This window comes from Choloepus didactylus, chromosome 15, assembly GCF_015220235.1.
Source record: "Choloepus didactylus isolate mChoDid1 chromosome 15, mChoDid1.pri, whole genome shotgun sequence".
In the NCBI taxonomy this organism is placed as follows: Eukaryota; Metazoa; Chordata; class Mammalia; order Pilosa; family Megalonychidae; genus Choloepus; species Choloepus didactylus.
The window spans coordinates 82,021,641-82,038,501 of record NC_051321.1 but is presented as its reverse complement, the minus strand read 5'-3'; the positions used below and the strand labels follow the sequence as shown (position 1 = coordinate 82,038,501).

The 16,861-nt window shown below is 35.5% G+C and overlaps 1 protein-coding gene across 3 annotated transcripts in view; it reads left to right on the top strand.

The window, feature by feature from the left end:
- WAPL (WAPL cohesin release factor) overlaps positions 1-16,861 on the top strand; it is an 85,641-nt gene that overhangs the window by 49,895 nt on the left and 18,885 nt on the right. For all 3 annotated transcript variants that reach the window (XM_037804218.1, XM_037804219.1, XM_037804217.1), the window contains 5 exons: positions 74-185; positions 2,219-2,446; positions 6,119-6,230; positions 6,597-6,694; positions 7,712-7,788. In XM_037804218.1, coding sequence (XP_037660146.1) covers positions 74-185; positions 2,219-2,446; positions 6,119-6,230; positions 6,597-6,694; positions 7,712-7,788 — 627 coding nt within the window. The remainder of the gene's footprint in view (positions 1-73; positions 186-2,218; positions 2,447-6,118; positions 6,231-6,596; positions 6,695-7,711; positions 7,789-16,861) is intronic.

Below are 16,861 nucleotides of genomic sequence, written 5' to 3'. Positions count from 1 at the left end.
TTTTGGTATTGTACAAACTAAAAACAAATACTAGCTATTTTTCATCCGCCTAATGTAGCCTGTTTTCTTCTAGTGTTATAAGCTTGGCTACAAAATGTGCCATGCCCAGTTTTCGAATGCACCTGAGAGCGCATGGGATGGTAGCAATGGTCTTTAAAACCTTGGATGATTCACAGCACCATCAGGTATTTTTAAGTTTCTGAGATTTAGAAGCATTATTTTAAATGCTGGTCTATTAGGCTGTCAAAATATCTTCATTGGGCATTCATATGGTTACATGTATAAATATTTCCTAATTATGGATCAAGTCCCTTTTGTTTGTTGAATATATAGAACTTAATGCTAGAATTTTTTAAGTTGCTTTTCTCATGACCTTTTTATTTTTTTCTTAACTTGTCAGTTTATAATATTAAAACTTCAGTCACCGTAGCTGGCATACCACACCATGCTTGACTTTTAATTCTCGAATTATTGATTTCCTCTAAACGGAAAGAACTGAGAAGAATCTCTTAATATTTGGCATTGATAGTATGAAAAAATTATTTTGAAATATTGTCCTAATTTTTTAAAAAACAATAATTATTATATAAGAACCAAAAATCATATTAATGGTGATAAGAAATTGTGACAGCCACAAAGATCCGAGTAACACTTACTTCAGACTGCTATCTTTGGAACTGGATAGAGTAGTGTAAATTTAAATTTATATGTTATTATCCATAATTGAATTTTCTTTTACACTAAATTTTATTTTTGCTTTTCTTTTTGGAAATCTTGAGCATAATGATCTGGTTTTGATTCTGCAATTCTCAGTGCCTCCAGATTATTTTTCCTTCAGTCAGTTTACAGTGTGTACAGTACTTTAAGGTTGAATGGAGATGTGGAAGATTCTGTATGTTGAATATATTTATGTATTTATTGAATCTTGAACATTACTTCATTGTGAAAAGGAATAAATTTCTCATTTTTATTATGACTTTGATGCTTTCTCTTAAAAATAAAGCATACATAATACTGAGGTTTAAATCCAGGTAGTTGCATTTTTAGCATTGTCTCATTTAAAAGAAAGTAATCATCATTACTAATCATTATCAATAGTGGTCTTTTGAGATGGCTTTATTATGTTTTTCTTCAAGGAAATTATGTCCCAAATACCGATAAAGTGTCACAGAATTAATCTAATATTGGGTCTTCTGAAACTGAAAGCAGTGTATTTAACCTTGGATCATAATTCCATTACCAAATTGGAGTAGATAAAAGAATACTTTGTTGAGGAGGAAGACATGAGAACTGACAATTAATTTGTTTCACTCTGCAATTAAGAGAGGACCAAAGCATTAGTGTGTATTCTTGGGGGTAGTGGATCTCCCATGGTCTATACTATGGCATCCTAATTGCCAAGATTAATTTGCTATGTAAGCGTTTAATCAATCACCCAGTCTGAAATTTCTCTACCTTTGGGGTTCAAAGTTTAAATCTTCAGATTGTTAATTATGTTTCTGATGCATTGAGATATAAGTACAGAATATCCTCAGGGTTGAAATATCTCATACATAGGAACTTTTTGTTAAATTGATGCTTATCTAAAATATATTACTTTCAATACTTACGGATTTTAGTACTATTTATAAATAGTGTGCTAATAACTACCTCACCTAAATGATTTTGAGAGCATATTAATAGTTAAAAAAAGTTACTTGGTTCAGCTAGACTTGGTTGCTTAATTTTAAAGAAATGACCGAATTATGTTTATTTGAGCAACCTAGGTTTATATACTTATGGAAATCCAGCTGTGTTTATTTTTCAGGAAAAAAAAATGCCAAGTTTCTGGTGCAGATTTCTAAACACATTTCCAGTGTTGAACAAGTGTTCTATAAATTCTTCATTTAGCACAGAATGCCCAGAGAAACGTGTAACTCAGCTAATAGTCTTCCAGCCTTTGGGACATGCATGTAGGGAAGGACCATAGAAAAGAAAGTTTTAAGCAACAGTGCTTTATTTACTTACTTATTTTATAAATATATTCTCTGGAATATTCTAGAGGGAACCACTAAAGAAAGCATTTTGAAGATTTCCAGCATAGTCAGCAATATGAGTTTTCGGCATTTGTTACCATTAAAATATTAACAGTGAACAAATCTCAAAACAGTCTTATTTCCTGAAATTGTCACCAACTGCTTATATGAATTTTTGTGTTTTGTCTTTTGGTCTCTTTAAGAATCTGTCCCTCTGTACAGCTGCCCTCATGTACATACTCAGTAGAGATCGTTTGAACATGGATCTGGATAGAGCTAGCTTAGATTTGATGATTCGACTTTTGGAACTGGAACAAGATGCTTCATCAGCTAAGTTACTGAATGAAAAAGACATGAACAAAATCAAAGAAAAAATTCGAAGACTATGTGAAACTGTACACAACAAGCATCTTGATTTAGAAAATATAACGGTGGGTCCCTCCTTCCTTCCATCCATCCCTCCTTTCCTTCCATTATAAAATGAAAATTACTTTTATAAAGTCTTTGATTTGTGAGAGTTCTGCCAGCAGACATGTGACTTTGGACAAATCATTTAACCTCTTTAACCTTGGTTTACAAATTGCCAAATTCTTCTAAGGTTTAGCCTGGAGCATAATTCTGTTCTCTGCCTGAAATTCCTAACCTAGCTCACCTGTAATTAGGTTTCTGGCCAATAAATAGCTGTAAATTTCTATTGCATATTTGCCTAATCCTTTTCTCTTGACTTTTTTTTTCCTTGTAGAAATTGCATCTAGGCTCTTAGGAATTTGAATTCTTATTCTTTGTTGGTTTCATGTAAAAACATTCAAAGCATTTGCAAAGGCCATTTGTTTTCAGTGAATTAGCGTCTTATTCCAGGGTATCTCAGGGTGTCTGATTTCTTCAAGAGATCGGAAGAACCGAAAAGACTCAGGAGACAGATTCCTAGGCACCTGCCCTCCCTGTGGCAGGTCCCTTGTAATCAGGGCCAGGGCCAGCAGCTACTCTGTGGTCACTCAGCTCCCCACCTTTAAAACACCCATGCTACTTCCTCTTGATTCCAGTTCGACTGTCATCTGTCTTTTTTTTTTTTTTTTTTTCAGTTCCTCTCCCCTTTATTTATTTATTTATTTTTTTAATCATCATTTTATTGAGATATATTCACATACCACGCAGTCATACAAAACAAATTGTACTTTCGATTGTTTACAGTACCATTACATAGTTGTACATTCATCACCTAAATCAATCCCTGACACCTTCATTAGCACACACACAAAAATAACAAGAATAATAATTAGAGTGAAAAAGAGCAATTGAAGTAAAAAAGAACACTGGGTACCTTTGTCTGTTTCTTTCCTTCCCCTACTTTTCTACACCATCCATCCATAAACTAGACAAAGTGGAGTTTGGTCCTTATGGCATTCCCAATCCCATTGTCACCCCTCATAAGCTACATTTTTATACAACTGTCTTCGAGATTCATGGGTTCTGGGTTGTAGTTTAATAGTTTCAGGTATCCACCACCAGCTACCCCAATTCTTTAGAACCTAAATCATCTGTCTTTTTATTTGCAGAATTAATAATACCTCAGAGGTTACTAGTCCAATACAAGATAATTGGCCTGTGGTTTTGAAAAATAAGATTATTTGTTGTATAATGCCTAGTTTTCAGATATTTCCAGCATCTCCATATAAACATTGTTCTTTCTGTTGCCTGCTAAATGAAGACTGTAGCATTTGCCTCAAATTTACAGAAAGGTTGGTTATGCTAGCCAAATAAAACTTAGGACTGTTGCTTTATTTATGTAGGGTGGAGTAGGGAATAGATTCTGTTCATTGAAGGTCTCAGAGGGCTCAAGTTAATTTTAAAAAAGCAAGATAAATTGTCAAGTATTCAGTACTTTTTAATTATTAAAATTGGAAAAATAGCAGTTGTGCTCAGATGGTAGAATCATAAACGATCTCTCCCTCACCATCATCAAACCTTTAAACTATATTAGTAATTTTTATTTACTTTTAACATATTCACAGAAATTTTGATTTCATGAAAGAATAAATTTGAGCCAGTATTATTTATTTGCTGCATAGTTGAATGGTTGTATCCTAATATTTTTTTGTCTCCTGTATTGTTCAACATTTAGATTCTTTTCAGGCATTTGCTATTTGAAAACTTGATGATGAACTTGTTCATTGAATTTCTCCCAAGTTTTGTTGAATTTATTAGGATTAGTATTATACTAGTATATTAATTTTCTTTATAGTGTGTTAAATATGTTACTCACTTGATTAAAACCAGAGCACAGTTGCTAATTTTAGGATGCCTTTTTTTTCCCAACTTCAGCTATTCTTGAATATTGTTTTTAAGTTGCAGTATAAGGTGTTGTTTTATAATATGAGTATCCCCTGCACATTAGTTTTGGTTTTGTTTATTGCTTAATTTCTTTCTTGAAACATAATGTGATTTTTGATACCCCAGACAGAGATAATTTAAGATATTAAAATTATAGTGTTTTAAATAATTCAAATAACTGAGAGCTAACAATTGCAGAGTAGTGCTTTTGTTAATGGATTGGCTGTTCTTCATTCTTTTTGAGCACTATTTTAGTTTTCAAATAAAATGTTTGAAAAATAGATTATTTTTAAATGCTAGCTTATACTGAATATTGCCTAAAATACCAATCTTTTTTGTACACATAGAAACAGTAAAATCCTTTTTTAGTGTAAAATCTTAGGAGTTTTTACTGTATCAACATCAAATTACTGTCCCCTTTCTTCCTCAACTAAGAATGCTTCATTAGGTTTCTACTTCACTTCTATGATTCATGAGTTCATATACGTAAAACAATCTCATTAAAATACTCTTAGGGACTTAGATTGAAAATTGCAAAGTTCAGTCTTTTTTATAGTACTGCATTGTCCTGTTTGTGTCACCTTGGATAACAACTGTATTTGTTCTTTTTTTAAGACTAGACTAAAATCTTCTGGGTTCCTTCTAAATCTGTATTGTTAAGATTTTCTTTAGTAAGAGCTGTTGTTTGCATTTCTAAATATCTAACTATATTCCGTTCCAAATAGATCAGAAGTACTTAAATGTAAACTTGCATCTTTTCAAGGGTGGAAGCCTTGGGAAGAAGACCAGGTCTTTTCAGTATTTGCTAATTACAGCATTTATTTTGTTATGCTGAAATTCCTTTATTATAACAGCAGCTGGATTGCTCTGTATTGTAGCTTGGCTATATGCTTTTAAAAAGAAAAGTCAGTAGTTAAAGGGAAGTAAAGAGAAAGGAACTTGAATCAGTTTTTAAACCTCTTATTCTTCTTTGCTCCCTCTAGTGGTGATTCTGAAGCGTTATTTATTTATATGTAATAATTTTGTCATGTCACATGATGAGCATCCAAGCTGCTAGCTCTGCACTATTAAGTTGAGTATGTGAGAGTCTGTAACACTAAAACGACAGATTTGTATTCAGAATAGATAAGAAAATCTACAAAATAATAAGAAAAAGACAAGCAACCTTGTAGGAAAATAAGAATAATGAAAGGAAAGTCACAGTTGAAAAAAGATACACATAACTATGTGGGAAAAAATGCTCAAGTTTATTGTTGTCAGAAGGATACATATAAACCAAAGCAATAAAATATTGTTTTCCATCTTCAAATAGGCAAAAATTTAAAGTGATAACCTGTGCTTTTGAGGATTAGGGTAACTGCACTCCCATATTTTGCTTCTGACACCATTACTTGTTATAGCCTTTGTGGAAAATTTATCCAATATATTGATTTGCATTTACAGTATGTGTATACTTTGACTCAGTAGTCCCACTCTTGAACTTTGGACTGTAGAAATAACAGTATCAGTATTTATTATATTGAACTGATAAATGATAAACTAATAGGCTTTCTCTAAAAACCAGTCATGTTAAAAACATTTCTTCTATTCATAGTGTTCTGATACAATTAAAAATTAGTTCATTTTTACTTAATGAAAGCGCTTACTGTTCTATAAAATATTGTTCTGCTAGTGTGCAGTGAACTTTTTGAAAAGAAAATCTGTTTCTAGAAATGTTACCTGCAATTTATTGCTAAGTGTCAGTGTTCACTAATGGTGCTTCTGAATTTTAGACTGGGCATTTAGCTATGGAGACATTACTGTCCCTTACTTCTAAACGAGCAGGAGACTGGTTTAAAGAAGAACTACGGCTTTTGGGTGGTCTGGATCACATTGTCGATAAAGGTACAGTATGCACACATATTACTTTTTTATGTATTATTTAAAGCCTGAACAGGAAAATGTTTTATTTATATGCTTCAAAAAATAATTCTATCTGTTTGAAGAGCTCTATTTGTTTACTAGTATCCTGCAAATCTCTTCACTTTTAAAGAAAAGGCCATTAATACTTTTTTATTGGAGGGGGAGGGTTACAGAAACAGACTGCTTAATAAAAGGATCTCATAAAATTTCAGTATCTCACAGTATACCTAGAATAATGTTCAGTGGCACGTCAATGTATTCATAGCATGTGTACAAAGGGTTTTTAATGTTAGCTAATGGGCTACATATTGAAGTGATTAGGCATACTTACGTTCAGTTCTTTTCTAGTAAAAGAATGTGTGGATCATTTAAGTAGAGATGAGGATGAAGAGAAACTAGTAGCCTCATTATGGGGAGCAGAGAGGTGTCTACGAGTTTTAGAAAGTGTAAGTATGGACAACTATTTGGGTAAAATTGTTTAATCCTAATTGTGATTGTGAGTATATGTGTGTGTGTGTGATAGACTACTGCATGTATTATATAACCCCAGAGTTCATCTTTTGTTAATCCAAGTTGAAATTTCAGTGCATTGTTGGAGCAGCCTGTTGTTAATGAACAAGTTAAGTTTTGTATTTTAAGAATGCATGTTTTAGTTATTATATTATTGCCCTAAATGACTTCTTGCCTGTCCGTTTTGTTTATATATGCCAAACTTTATTTTTTTTCTTTAATGTGGAATTCTGCTTAAGCACATTAACTACTCGAGGAAAATAGCAAATGCAGTCAAGTTTTTATTTTTTAAATTAATAATCATTTTTTGATTTAGCTATTATTGGAGTCAGATTGTGTGTAAGCGCAACTTATAATAACATTTTGTTTTAAAGAATGATGCTATTAAACTGCACTTGTTTATCGCAAATATAGATTAGAATTCATGCTGCCAGTTAATTTCAGGATGCATAGGTTGTGTTGATCAGATTGGATTAGTTAGGTACTTTTAAAAACATCTGTGGGGAAATAATCTTGTTAAAAGCTCCCGGCTTAGGTGAAATTGAGATTGTTCTTCTAAAGAGCTTCAGGCTTGTTAGATAAATAGGTATTTCTTTGTAAAAATATATACTAAATTAATTCACGTTTGAACTTTTAAAGTATTTAAAATTAGGGACTGCTCTTTTCTGACATTGAAAATAACTTGGTAATTCATCACATGAATGTATAGTGCAGAATATATTAGTTATGATTGTAGCAGTGGTGCTTTAATTTTTCTATAAAGCAGTAGCTGTATTATTCTATATCTGGAACATGTGGGTTGTGAAGTTATTCCCTTAGATGACAGGGGCTGTGTTTCTTCTTCATCTTTGTATCTTTTAAAGTACCATGCACAGTGTGCTGTATGTGAATGAATGGAAGTTAAATCATACCAGAGAAGTAATGTTTATTATTTTCACATTTTTCTCTTTTAGGTGACGGTACATAATCCAGAGAATCAAGGCTACTTGATAGCATATAAAGATTCACAGCTCATTGTTTCATCAGCTAAGTAAGTTTTTGTAAAATCTCACATACTGTTTATTTAAAGGGTTTGGGTTGATCATAAAATAAGATCGTGTCACATTCTTTCATAAAGTGTTTGTATCTTGTGTTCTGTGAATCAGGCACTGTAGTAGAGTACAGTAGTTAGAAGCACGGGTTCTGGAGCTGGAATGACTAGTGTGCATCCCAGCTTCATAACTTTGCAAGTCACTTACTTGCTAGAAGTTACTCAGATGTGGATGGGTGGGGAGAGTAATGATTGTGTTTATCCCTCCGGGATTATGACAACTGAGTTATTGTATGTTAATGTTATATAAATCATTTTATACAAAAATTGTAAAGCCTAGAACAATGATCGACATATAGTAAACACCAAGTATTCATTCTTATTCTTATTTTAAACACGCTTCTAGCTTTCTTCGTTTGCCCTTTGTACCTGTTTGCCAGGGATCTATATGTGGCTTTTCCTCCTACCCACCAACCAACTTTTTTTTTTTTTTTTAATTTTTTTAATTTTTTTTAATTTTTTTTCCCATTTTTATTGAGATTGTTCAGATACCATACAATTATCCAAAGATCCAAAGTGTACAATCACTTGCCCCTGGGTATCCTCATACAGCTGTGCATCCATCACACTTAATTTTTTGTTCAATTTTTAGAAACTTTTCATTACTCCAGACAAGAAATAAAGTGAAAGATGAAAAAAGAAAAAAAGAAAAGGAAACTCTAAACTTCCCCTATCCCTAACCAACCCCCCTCAGTTGTTGACTCCTAGTATTGATATACGTTTGTTACTGTTTATGAAAAAATGTTGAAATACTACTAAGTGTAATATATAGTTTGTAATAGGTATATAGTTCTTCCCTATATGCCCTTCTATTATTAACTTCTAATTGTATTGTCATACATTTGTTCTGGTTCATGAAGTGATTTCTAGTATTTGTACAGTTGATCATGGACATTGCCCACCATAGGATTCAGTTTTATACATTTCCATCTTTTGACCTCCAACTTTCCTTCTGGTGACATATATGACTCTGAGCTTCCCCTTTCCACCTCATTCACACACCATTCGGCGCTGTTAGTTATTCTCACATCTTGCTACCAACACCCCTGTTCATTTCCAAACATTTAAGTTCATCCTAATTGAACATTCTGCTCATACTAAGCAAGAGCATCTACATTTCTTCCACAAGGCAGGAGGGAGAGTCAAAGAAGGTAGAGAGGCAAAAGAAAGAGGAAACAAAAAAAAAATGACAGCTAGGAAGCAGCAAAAGGAAAAATAACCTTAAATCAAAGTAGAATAAAGAATCAGACAATACCACCAATGTCAAGTGTCTAACATGCCTCCCCTATCCCCCCCTCTTATCTGCATTCACCTTGGTATATCACCTTTGTTACATTAAAGGAAGCATAATACAATGATTCTATTAGTTACAGTCTCTAGTTTATGCTGATTGCATCCCTCCCCCAATGCCTCCCCATTTTTAACACCTTGCAAGGTTGACATTTGCTTGTTCTCCCTCGTAAAAGAACATATTTGTACATTTTATCACAATTGTTGAATACTCTAGATTTCACCAAGTTACACAGTCCCAGTCGTTATCTTTCCTCCTTTCTTGTGGTGTCTCACATGCTCCCCATCTTTCTCTCTCAGCTGTATTCGTAGTTACCTTTGTTCAGTGTACTTACATTGTTGTGCTACCATCTCCCAGAATTGTGTCCCAAACCACGCACTCCTGTCTTCTATCACCCTGTAGTGCTCCCTTTAGTATTTCCTGTAGGGCAGGTGTCTTGTTCACAAAGTCTCTCGTTGTCTGTTTGTCAGAAAATATTTTGAGCTCTCCCTCGTATTTGAAGGACAGCTTTGCTGAATACAGGATTCTTGATTGGCGGTTTTTCTCTTTCAGTATCTTAAATATATCACACCACTTCCTTCTTGCCTCCATGGTTTCTGCTGAGAGATCCGCACATAGTCTTATTAAGCTTCCTTTGTATGTAATGGATTGCTTTTCTCTTGCTGCTTTCAGGATTCTCTCTTTGTCTTTGACATTTGATAATCTGATTATTAAGTGTCTTGGCGTAGGCCTCTTCATATCTCTTCTGTTTGGAGTACGCTGCGCTTCTTGGATCTGTAATTTTATGTCTTTCATAAGAGATGGGAAATTTTCATTCATTATTCCCTCTATTATTATTATTATTATTTTTTAATCATCATTTTATTGAGATATATTCACATACCACGCAGTCATACAAAGCAAATCGTACTTTCGATTGTTTACAGTACCATTACATAGTTGTACATTCATCACCTAAATCAATCCCTGACACCTTCATTAGCACACACACAAAAATAACAAGAATAATAATTAGAGTGAAAAAGAGCAATTGAAGTAAAAAAGAACACTGGGTACCTTTGTCTGTTTCTTTCCTTCCCCTATTTTTCTACACATCCATCCATAAACTAGACAAAGTGGAGTGTGGTCCTTATGGCTTTCCCAATCCTATTATCACCCCTCATAAGCTATATTTTTATACAACTGTCTTCGAGATTCATGGGTTCTGGGTTGTAGTTTGATAGTTTCAGGTATCCACCACCGGCTACCCCAATTCTTTAGAACCTAAAAAGGGTTGTCTAAAGTGTGCGTAAGAGTGCCCACCAGAGTGACCTCTCGGCTCGTTTTGGAATCTCTCTGCCACTGAAGCTTATTTCATTTCCTTTCACATCCCCCTTTTGGTCAAGAAGATGTTCTCCGTCCCACGATGCCGGGTCTACATTCCTCCCCGGGAGTCATATTCCACGTTGCCAGGGAGATTCACTCTCCTGGGTGTCTGATCCTATGTAGGGGGGAGGGCAGTGATTTCACCTTTCAAGTTTGCTTAGGTAGAGAGAGGGGGCCACATCTGAGCAACAAAGAGGCATTCAGGAGGAGACTCTTAGGCACAAATATAGGGAGGCCTAGCCTCTCCTTTGCAGCAACTGTATTCCCAAGGGTACAACTTATGGTAGAGGGCTCAACCCATCAAACCACCAGTCCCCTATGTCTGTGGTCATGTTAGCAACCAAGGAGGTGGGGTAGGCGAATACCCCTGCATTCTCCACAGGCTCCTCAAGGGGGCACTACATCTTTTTTTTTTCCTTGTTTTTCTTTCTTTTTTTTTTTTTTAACTTTCCCTTCTTTTTTAAATCAACTGTATGAAAAAAAAAGTTAAAAAGAAAACAAACATACAATAAAAGAACATTTCAAAGAGACCATAACAAGGGAGTAAGAAAAAGACAACTAACCTAAGATAACTGCTTAACTTCCAACATGTTCCTACTTTGCCCCAAGAAAGTTACATAATATAGCAACATTTCTGTGAACTTGTTCCTACTATATCCATCAGAAATTAACAGACCGTAGTCATTTCTGGGCATCCCCAGAACGTTAAATAGCTTATCTGTTCTTCTTGGATTATTGTTCCCCCTTCCTTAATTGCTCTCTACTGCTAGTTCCCCTACATTCTACATTATAAACCATTTGTTTTACATTTTTCAAAGTTCACATTAGTGGTAGCATATAATATTTCTCTTTTTGTGCCTGGCTTATTTCTCTCAGCATTATGTCTTCAAGGTTCATCCATGTTGTCATATGTTTCACGAGATCATTCCTTCTTACTGCCGCGTAGTATTCCATCGTGTGTATGTACCACATTTTATTTATCCACTCATCTGTTGAAGGACATTTGGGTTGTTTCCATCTCTTGGCAATTGTGAATAATGCTGCTATGAACATTGGCGTGCAGATATCCGTTCGTGTCACTGCTTTCTGATCTTCCGGGTATATACCGAGAAGTGCGATCGCTGGATCGAATGGTAGCTCTATATCTAGTTTTCTAAGGAACTGCCAGACTGACTTCCAGAGTGGCTGAACCGTTATACAGTCCCACCAACAATGAATAAGAGTTCCAATTTCTCCACATCCCCTCCAGCATTTGTGGTTTCCTGTTTGTTTAATGTCAGCCATTCTAACTGGTGTTAGATGGTATCTCATTGTGGTCTTAATTTGCATCTCTCTAATAGCTAGTGAAGCTGAACATTTTTTCATGTGTTTCTTGGCCATTTGTATTTCCTCTTCAGAGAACTGTCTTTTCATATCTTTTGCCCATTTTATAATTGGGCTGTCTGTACTATTGCCATTGAGTTGTAGGATTTCTTTGTATATGCAAGATATCAGTCTTTTGTCAGATACATGGTTTCCAAAAATTTTTTCCCATTGAGTTGGCTGCCTCTTTACCTTTTTGAGAAATTCCTTTGAGGTGCAGAAACTTCTAAGCTTGAGGAGTTCCCATTTATCTATTTTCTCTTTTGTTGCTTGTGCTTTGGGTGTAAAGTCCAGGAAGTGGCCGCCTAATACAAGGTCTTGAAGATGTTTTCCTACATTATCTTCTAGGAGTTTTATGGTACTTTCTTTTATATTGAGATCTTTGGTCCATTTTGAGTTAATTTTTGTGTAGGGGGTGAGGTAGGGGTCCTCTTTCATTCTTTTGGATATGGATATCCAAATCTCCCAGCCCCATTTGTTGAAAAGACCATTATGGCTCAGTTCAGTGACTTTGGGGGCCTTATCAAAGATCAGTCGGCCATAGATCTGATGGTCTATCTCTGAATTCTCAATACGATTCCATTGATCTATATGTCTATCTTTGTGCCAGTACCATGCTGTTTTGGCAACAGTGGCTTTATAATAAGCTTCAAAGTCAGGGAGTGTAAGTCCTCCCACTTCGTTTTTCTTTTTTAGAGTGTCTTTAGCAATTCGAGGCATCTTCCCTTTCCAAATAAATTTGATAACTAGCTTTTCCAAGTCTGCAAAGTAGGTTGTTGGAATTTTGATTGGGATTGCATTGAATCTGTAGATGAGTTTGGGTAGAATTGACATCTTAATGACATTTAGCCTTCCTATCCATGAACATGGAATATTTTTCCATCTTTTAAGGTCCCTTCTATTTCTTTTAGTAGAGTTATGTAGTTTTCTTTGTATAGGTCTTTTACATCTTTGGTTAAGTTTATTCCTAGGTACTTGATTTTTTTAGTTGCTATTGAAAATGGTATCTTTTTCTTGAGTGTCTCTTCAGTTTGTTCATTTCTAGCATATAGAAACATTACTGACTTATGTGCATTAATCTTGTATCCCGCTACTTTGCTAAATTTGTTTATTAGCTCTAGTAGGTATATCGTTGATTTCTCAGGGTTTTCTAGATATAAGATCATATCATCTGCAAACAATGACAGTTTTACTTCTTCTTTTCCAATTTGGATGCCTTTTATTTCTTTGTCTTGCCGGATTGCCCTGGCTAGCACTTCCAGCACAATGTTGAATAACAGTGGTGACAGCGGGCATCCTTGTCTTGTTCCTGATCTTAGAGGGAAGGCTTTCAGTCTCTCACCATTGAGTACTATGCTGGCTGTGGGTTTTTCATATATGCTCTTTATCATGTTGAGGAAGTTTCCTTCAATTCCTACCTTTTGAAGTGTTTTTATCAAAAAGGGATGTTGGATTTTGTCAAATGCTTTTTCAGCATCTATTGAGATGATCAATTGATTTTTCCCTTTCGAGTTTTTAATGTGTTGTAATACATTGATTGTTTTTCTGATGTTGAACCATCCTTGCATGCCTGGAATGAACCCCACTTGGTCATGGTGTATGATTTTTTTAATGTGTCTTTGGATTCGATTTGCAAGTATTTTGTTGAGGATTTTTGCATCTATATTCATTAGGGAGATTGGCCAGTAGTTTTCCTTTTTTGTAGCATCTTTGCCTGGTTTTGGTATTAGATTGATGTTAGCTTCATAAAATGAGTTAGGTAGTGTTCCATTTTTTTCAATGTTTTGAAAGAGTTTGAGTAAGATTGGTGTCAGTTCTTTCTGGAAAGTTTGGTAGAATTCCCCTGTGAAGCCATCTGGCCCTGGGCATTTATTTGTGGGAAGATTTTTGATGACTGATTGGATCTCTTTGCTTGTGATGGGTTGGTTGAGGTCTTCTATTTCTTCTCTGGTCAGTCTAGGTTGTTCATATGTTTCCAGGAAATTGTCCATTTCTTCTACATTATCCAGTTTGTTGCCATACAGTTGTTCATAATATCCTCTTATAATTTTTTTAATTTCTTCAGGATCTGCAGTTATGTTACCTTTTTCATTCATTATTTTGTTTATATGGGTCTTCTCTCTTTTTGATTTTGTCAGTCTAGCTAGGGGCTTGTCAATCTTGTTGATCTTCTCAAAGAACCAACTTTTGGTGATATTTATCCTCTCTATTGTTTTTTTGTTCTCTATGTCATTTATTTCTGCTTTAATCCTTGTTATTTCTTTTCTTCTACTTGGTTTAGGATTGGTTTGCTGTTCATTTTCTAGCTTCTTCAGTTGATCCATTAGTTCTTTGATTTTGGCTCTTTCTTCCTTTTTAATATATGCGTTTAGTGCTATAAATTTCCCCCTTAGCACTGCTTTTGTTGCATCCCATAGGTTTTGGTATGTTGTGTTCTCATTTTCATTCGTCTCTATATATTTAGCAATTTCTCTTGCTATTTCTTCTTTAACCCACTGATTGTTTAGGAGTGTGTTGTTTAACCTCCAGGTATTTGTGAATTTTCTAAGTCTCTGATGGTTATTGACTTCTAATTGTATTCCATTGTGGTCAGAGAATGTGCTTTGAATAATTTCAATCTTTTTAAATTTATTGAGGCTTGTTTTATGTCCCAGCATATGATCTATTCTGGAGAAAGTTCCGTGAGCACTAGAAAAGTATGTGTATCCTGGTGATTTGGGACGTAATGTCCTGTATATGTCTGTTAAATCTAATTCATTTATCAGATTGTTTAGGTTTTCAATTTCCTTATTGGTCTTCTGTCTGTTTGATCTATCTATAGGAGAGAGTGATGTGTTGAAGTCTCCCACAATTATTGTGGAGACATCAATTGCTTCCTTTAGTTTTTCCAGTGTTTCTCTCATGTATTTTGTGGCACCTTGATTGGGTGCATAGACATTTACGATTGTTATTTCTTCTTGCTGAATTGCCCCTTTTCTTAGTATGTAGTGGCCTTCTTTGTCTCTCAAAACATCCCTGCATTTGAAGTCTATTTTATCTGAGATTAATATTGCTACACCTGCTTTCTTTTGGCTGTAGCTTGCATGAAATATTTTTTTCCATCCTTTCACTTTCAGTTTCTTTGTGTCCCTGTGTCTAAGATGAGTGTCTTGTATGCAACATATTGATGGTTCATTTTTTTTGATCCATTCTGCGAATCTATATCTTTTAATTGGGGAGTTTAATCCATTTACATTGAACGTTATAACCATGAAGGCATTTCTTGAATCGGCCACCTTATCCTTTGGTTTATGTTTGCCATATTTTTCCCTCTCTCTATTAATATCCTTTATTGTACCCATACCGAATCTCTTTATTACTGAACCTTTCTCCAAGTCTCTCTGTCCTGTCTTTGTTTCTCTGTCTGTAGGGCTCCCTTTAGTATTTTCAGTAGGGCAGGTCTCTTGTTAGCAAATTCTCTCAGCGTTTGTTTGTCTGTGAAAAATTTAAGCTCTCCCTCAGATTTGAAGGAGAGCTTTGCTGGATAAAGTATTCTTGGCTGGAAATTTTTCTCACTCAGAATTTTAAATATAATGTGCCACTGCCTTCTTGCCTCCATGGTGGCTGCTGAGTAGTCACTACTTAGTCTTATGCTGTTTCCTTTGTATGTGGTGAATTGCTTTTCTCTTGCTGCTTTCAGAACTTGCTCCTTCTCTTCTGTGTTTGACAGTGTGATCAGTATATGTCTCGGAGTGGGTTTATTTGGATTTATTCTATTTGGGGTTTGCTGAGCATTTATGATTTGTGTATTTATGTTGTTTAGAAGATTTGGGAAGTTTTCCCCAACAATTTCTTTGAATACTCTTCCTAGACCTTTACCCTTTTCTTCCCCTTCTGGGACACCAATGAGTCTTATATTTGGACGTTTCATATTATCTATCATATCCCTGAGGTCCATTTCGATTTTTTCAATTTCTTTCCCCATTCTTTCTTTTATGCTTTCATTTTCCATTCTGTCATCTTCCAGGTCACTGATTCGTTGTTCAACTTCCTCTAGTCTTGTACTATGAGTGTCCAGAATCTTTTTAATTTGGTCAACAGTTTCTTTAATTTCCATAAGATCACCCATTTTTTTTTTATTTAGTCTTGCAATGTCTTCTTTACTAGAGTCATCTTGATTTCCTTTATATACTGTACTATGGTCTCATTGTTCATCTTTAGTTCTGTGAGTAGCTGCTCTAGGTGCTGTGTCTCTTCTGGTCTTTTGATTTGGGTGCTTGGCCTTGGGTTATCCATATCGTCTGGTTTTTTCATATGCTTTATCATTTTCTGTTGTTTTTGGCCTCGTGGCATTTGCTGAACTTGATAGGGTTCTTTTAGGGTTTGTAGACCTATTTAAGTCCTTATCTCTAATTTATCAGATCTACAGCTTCGTGGAGTACACTTTCTCTAACTAACCAGCAGGTGGCATCCACGAGCCACCTGTTCTCCACAAGCCAGTTCTCCCCTGCTTAGCCTTTTTGGTGAGTGGGGGAGTGAGTCTTGTGGGACCCAATTGGTGTACCAAGCTTGCGTGTGTAGTTGGTGTTGCCAGCCCTGTATGTGGGGCGTGTTTCTGGGCAGTCGGGGAGGCGGGGTGGCCCTAACAATCAAATCTCCCTGATGATCATAGAGTTTTAAAGCTGCTGCAATAGTCTAATCCTTCAGTTCAGTCCTGCCACAGTTTGTCTCTGCCACTGACCCACAAGTCCTTGGTATTGGCGTATGGCTCCTGAGACTTGCAAGTGGGCCCCTCTTCCAGGCTGTGCACCCCGGGTCCTCTGTTGAGGGATGACTGTGCTATGTCACAGGTGAGTGCCGTCCCCCCAGGGCAGTTCTGGGCTGCTGGGCTGTGTAGGGAGGCTCCCAGTCTGCTGAAATGATGGCTGAATGGGGCTTTGTTAATTCACACTGCTCCACCTTCCCAACTCTGGGACAATCAGCTGAGGTTGCAGGGAAGGCTAATGTCCACGCCAA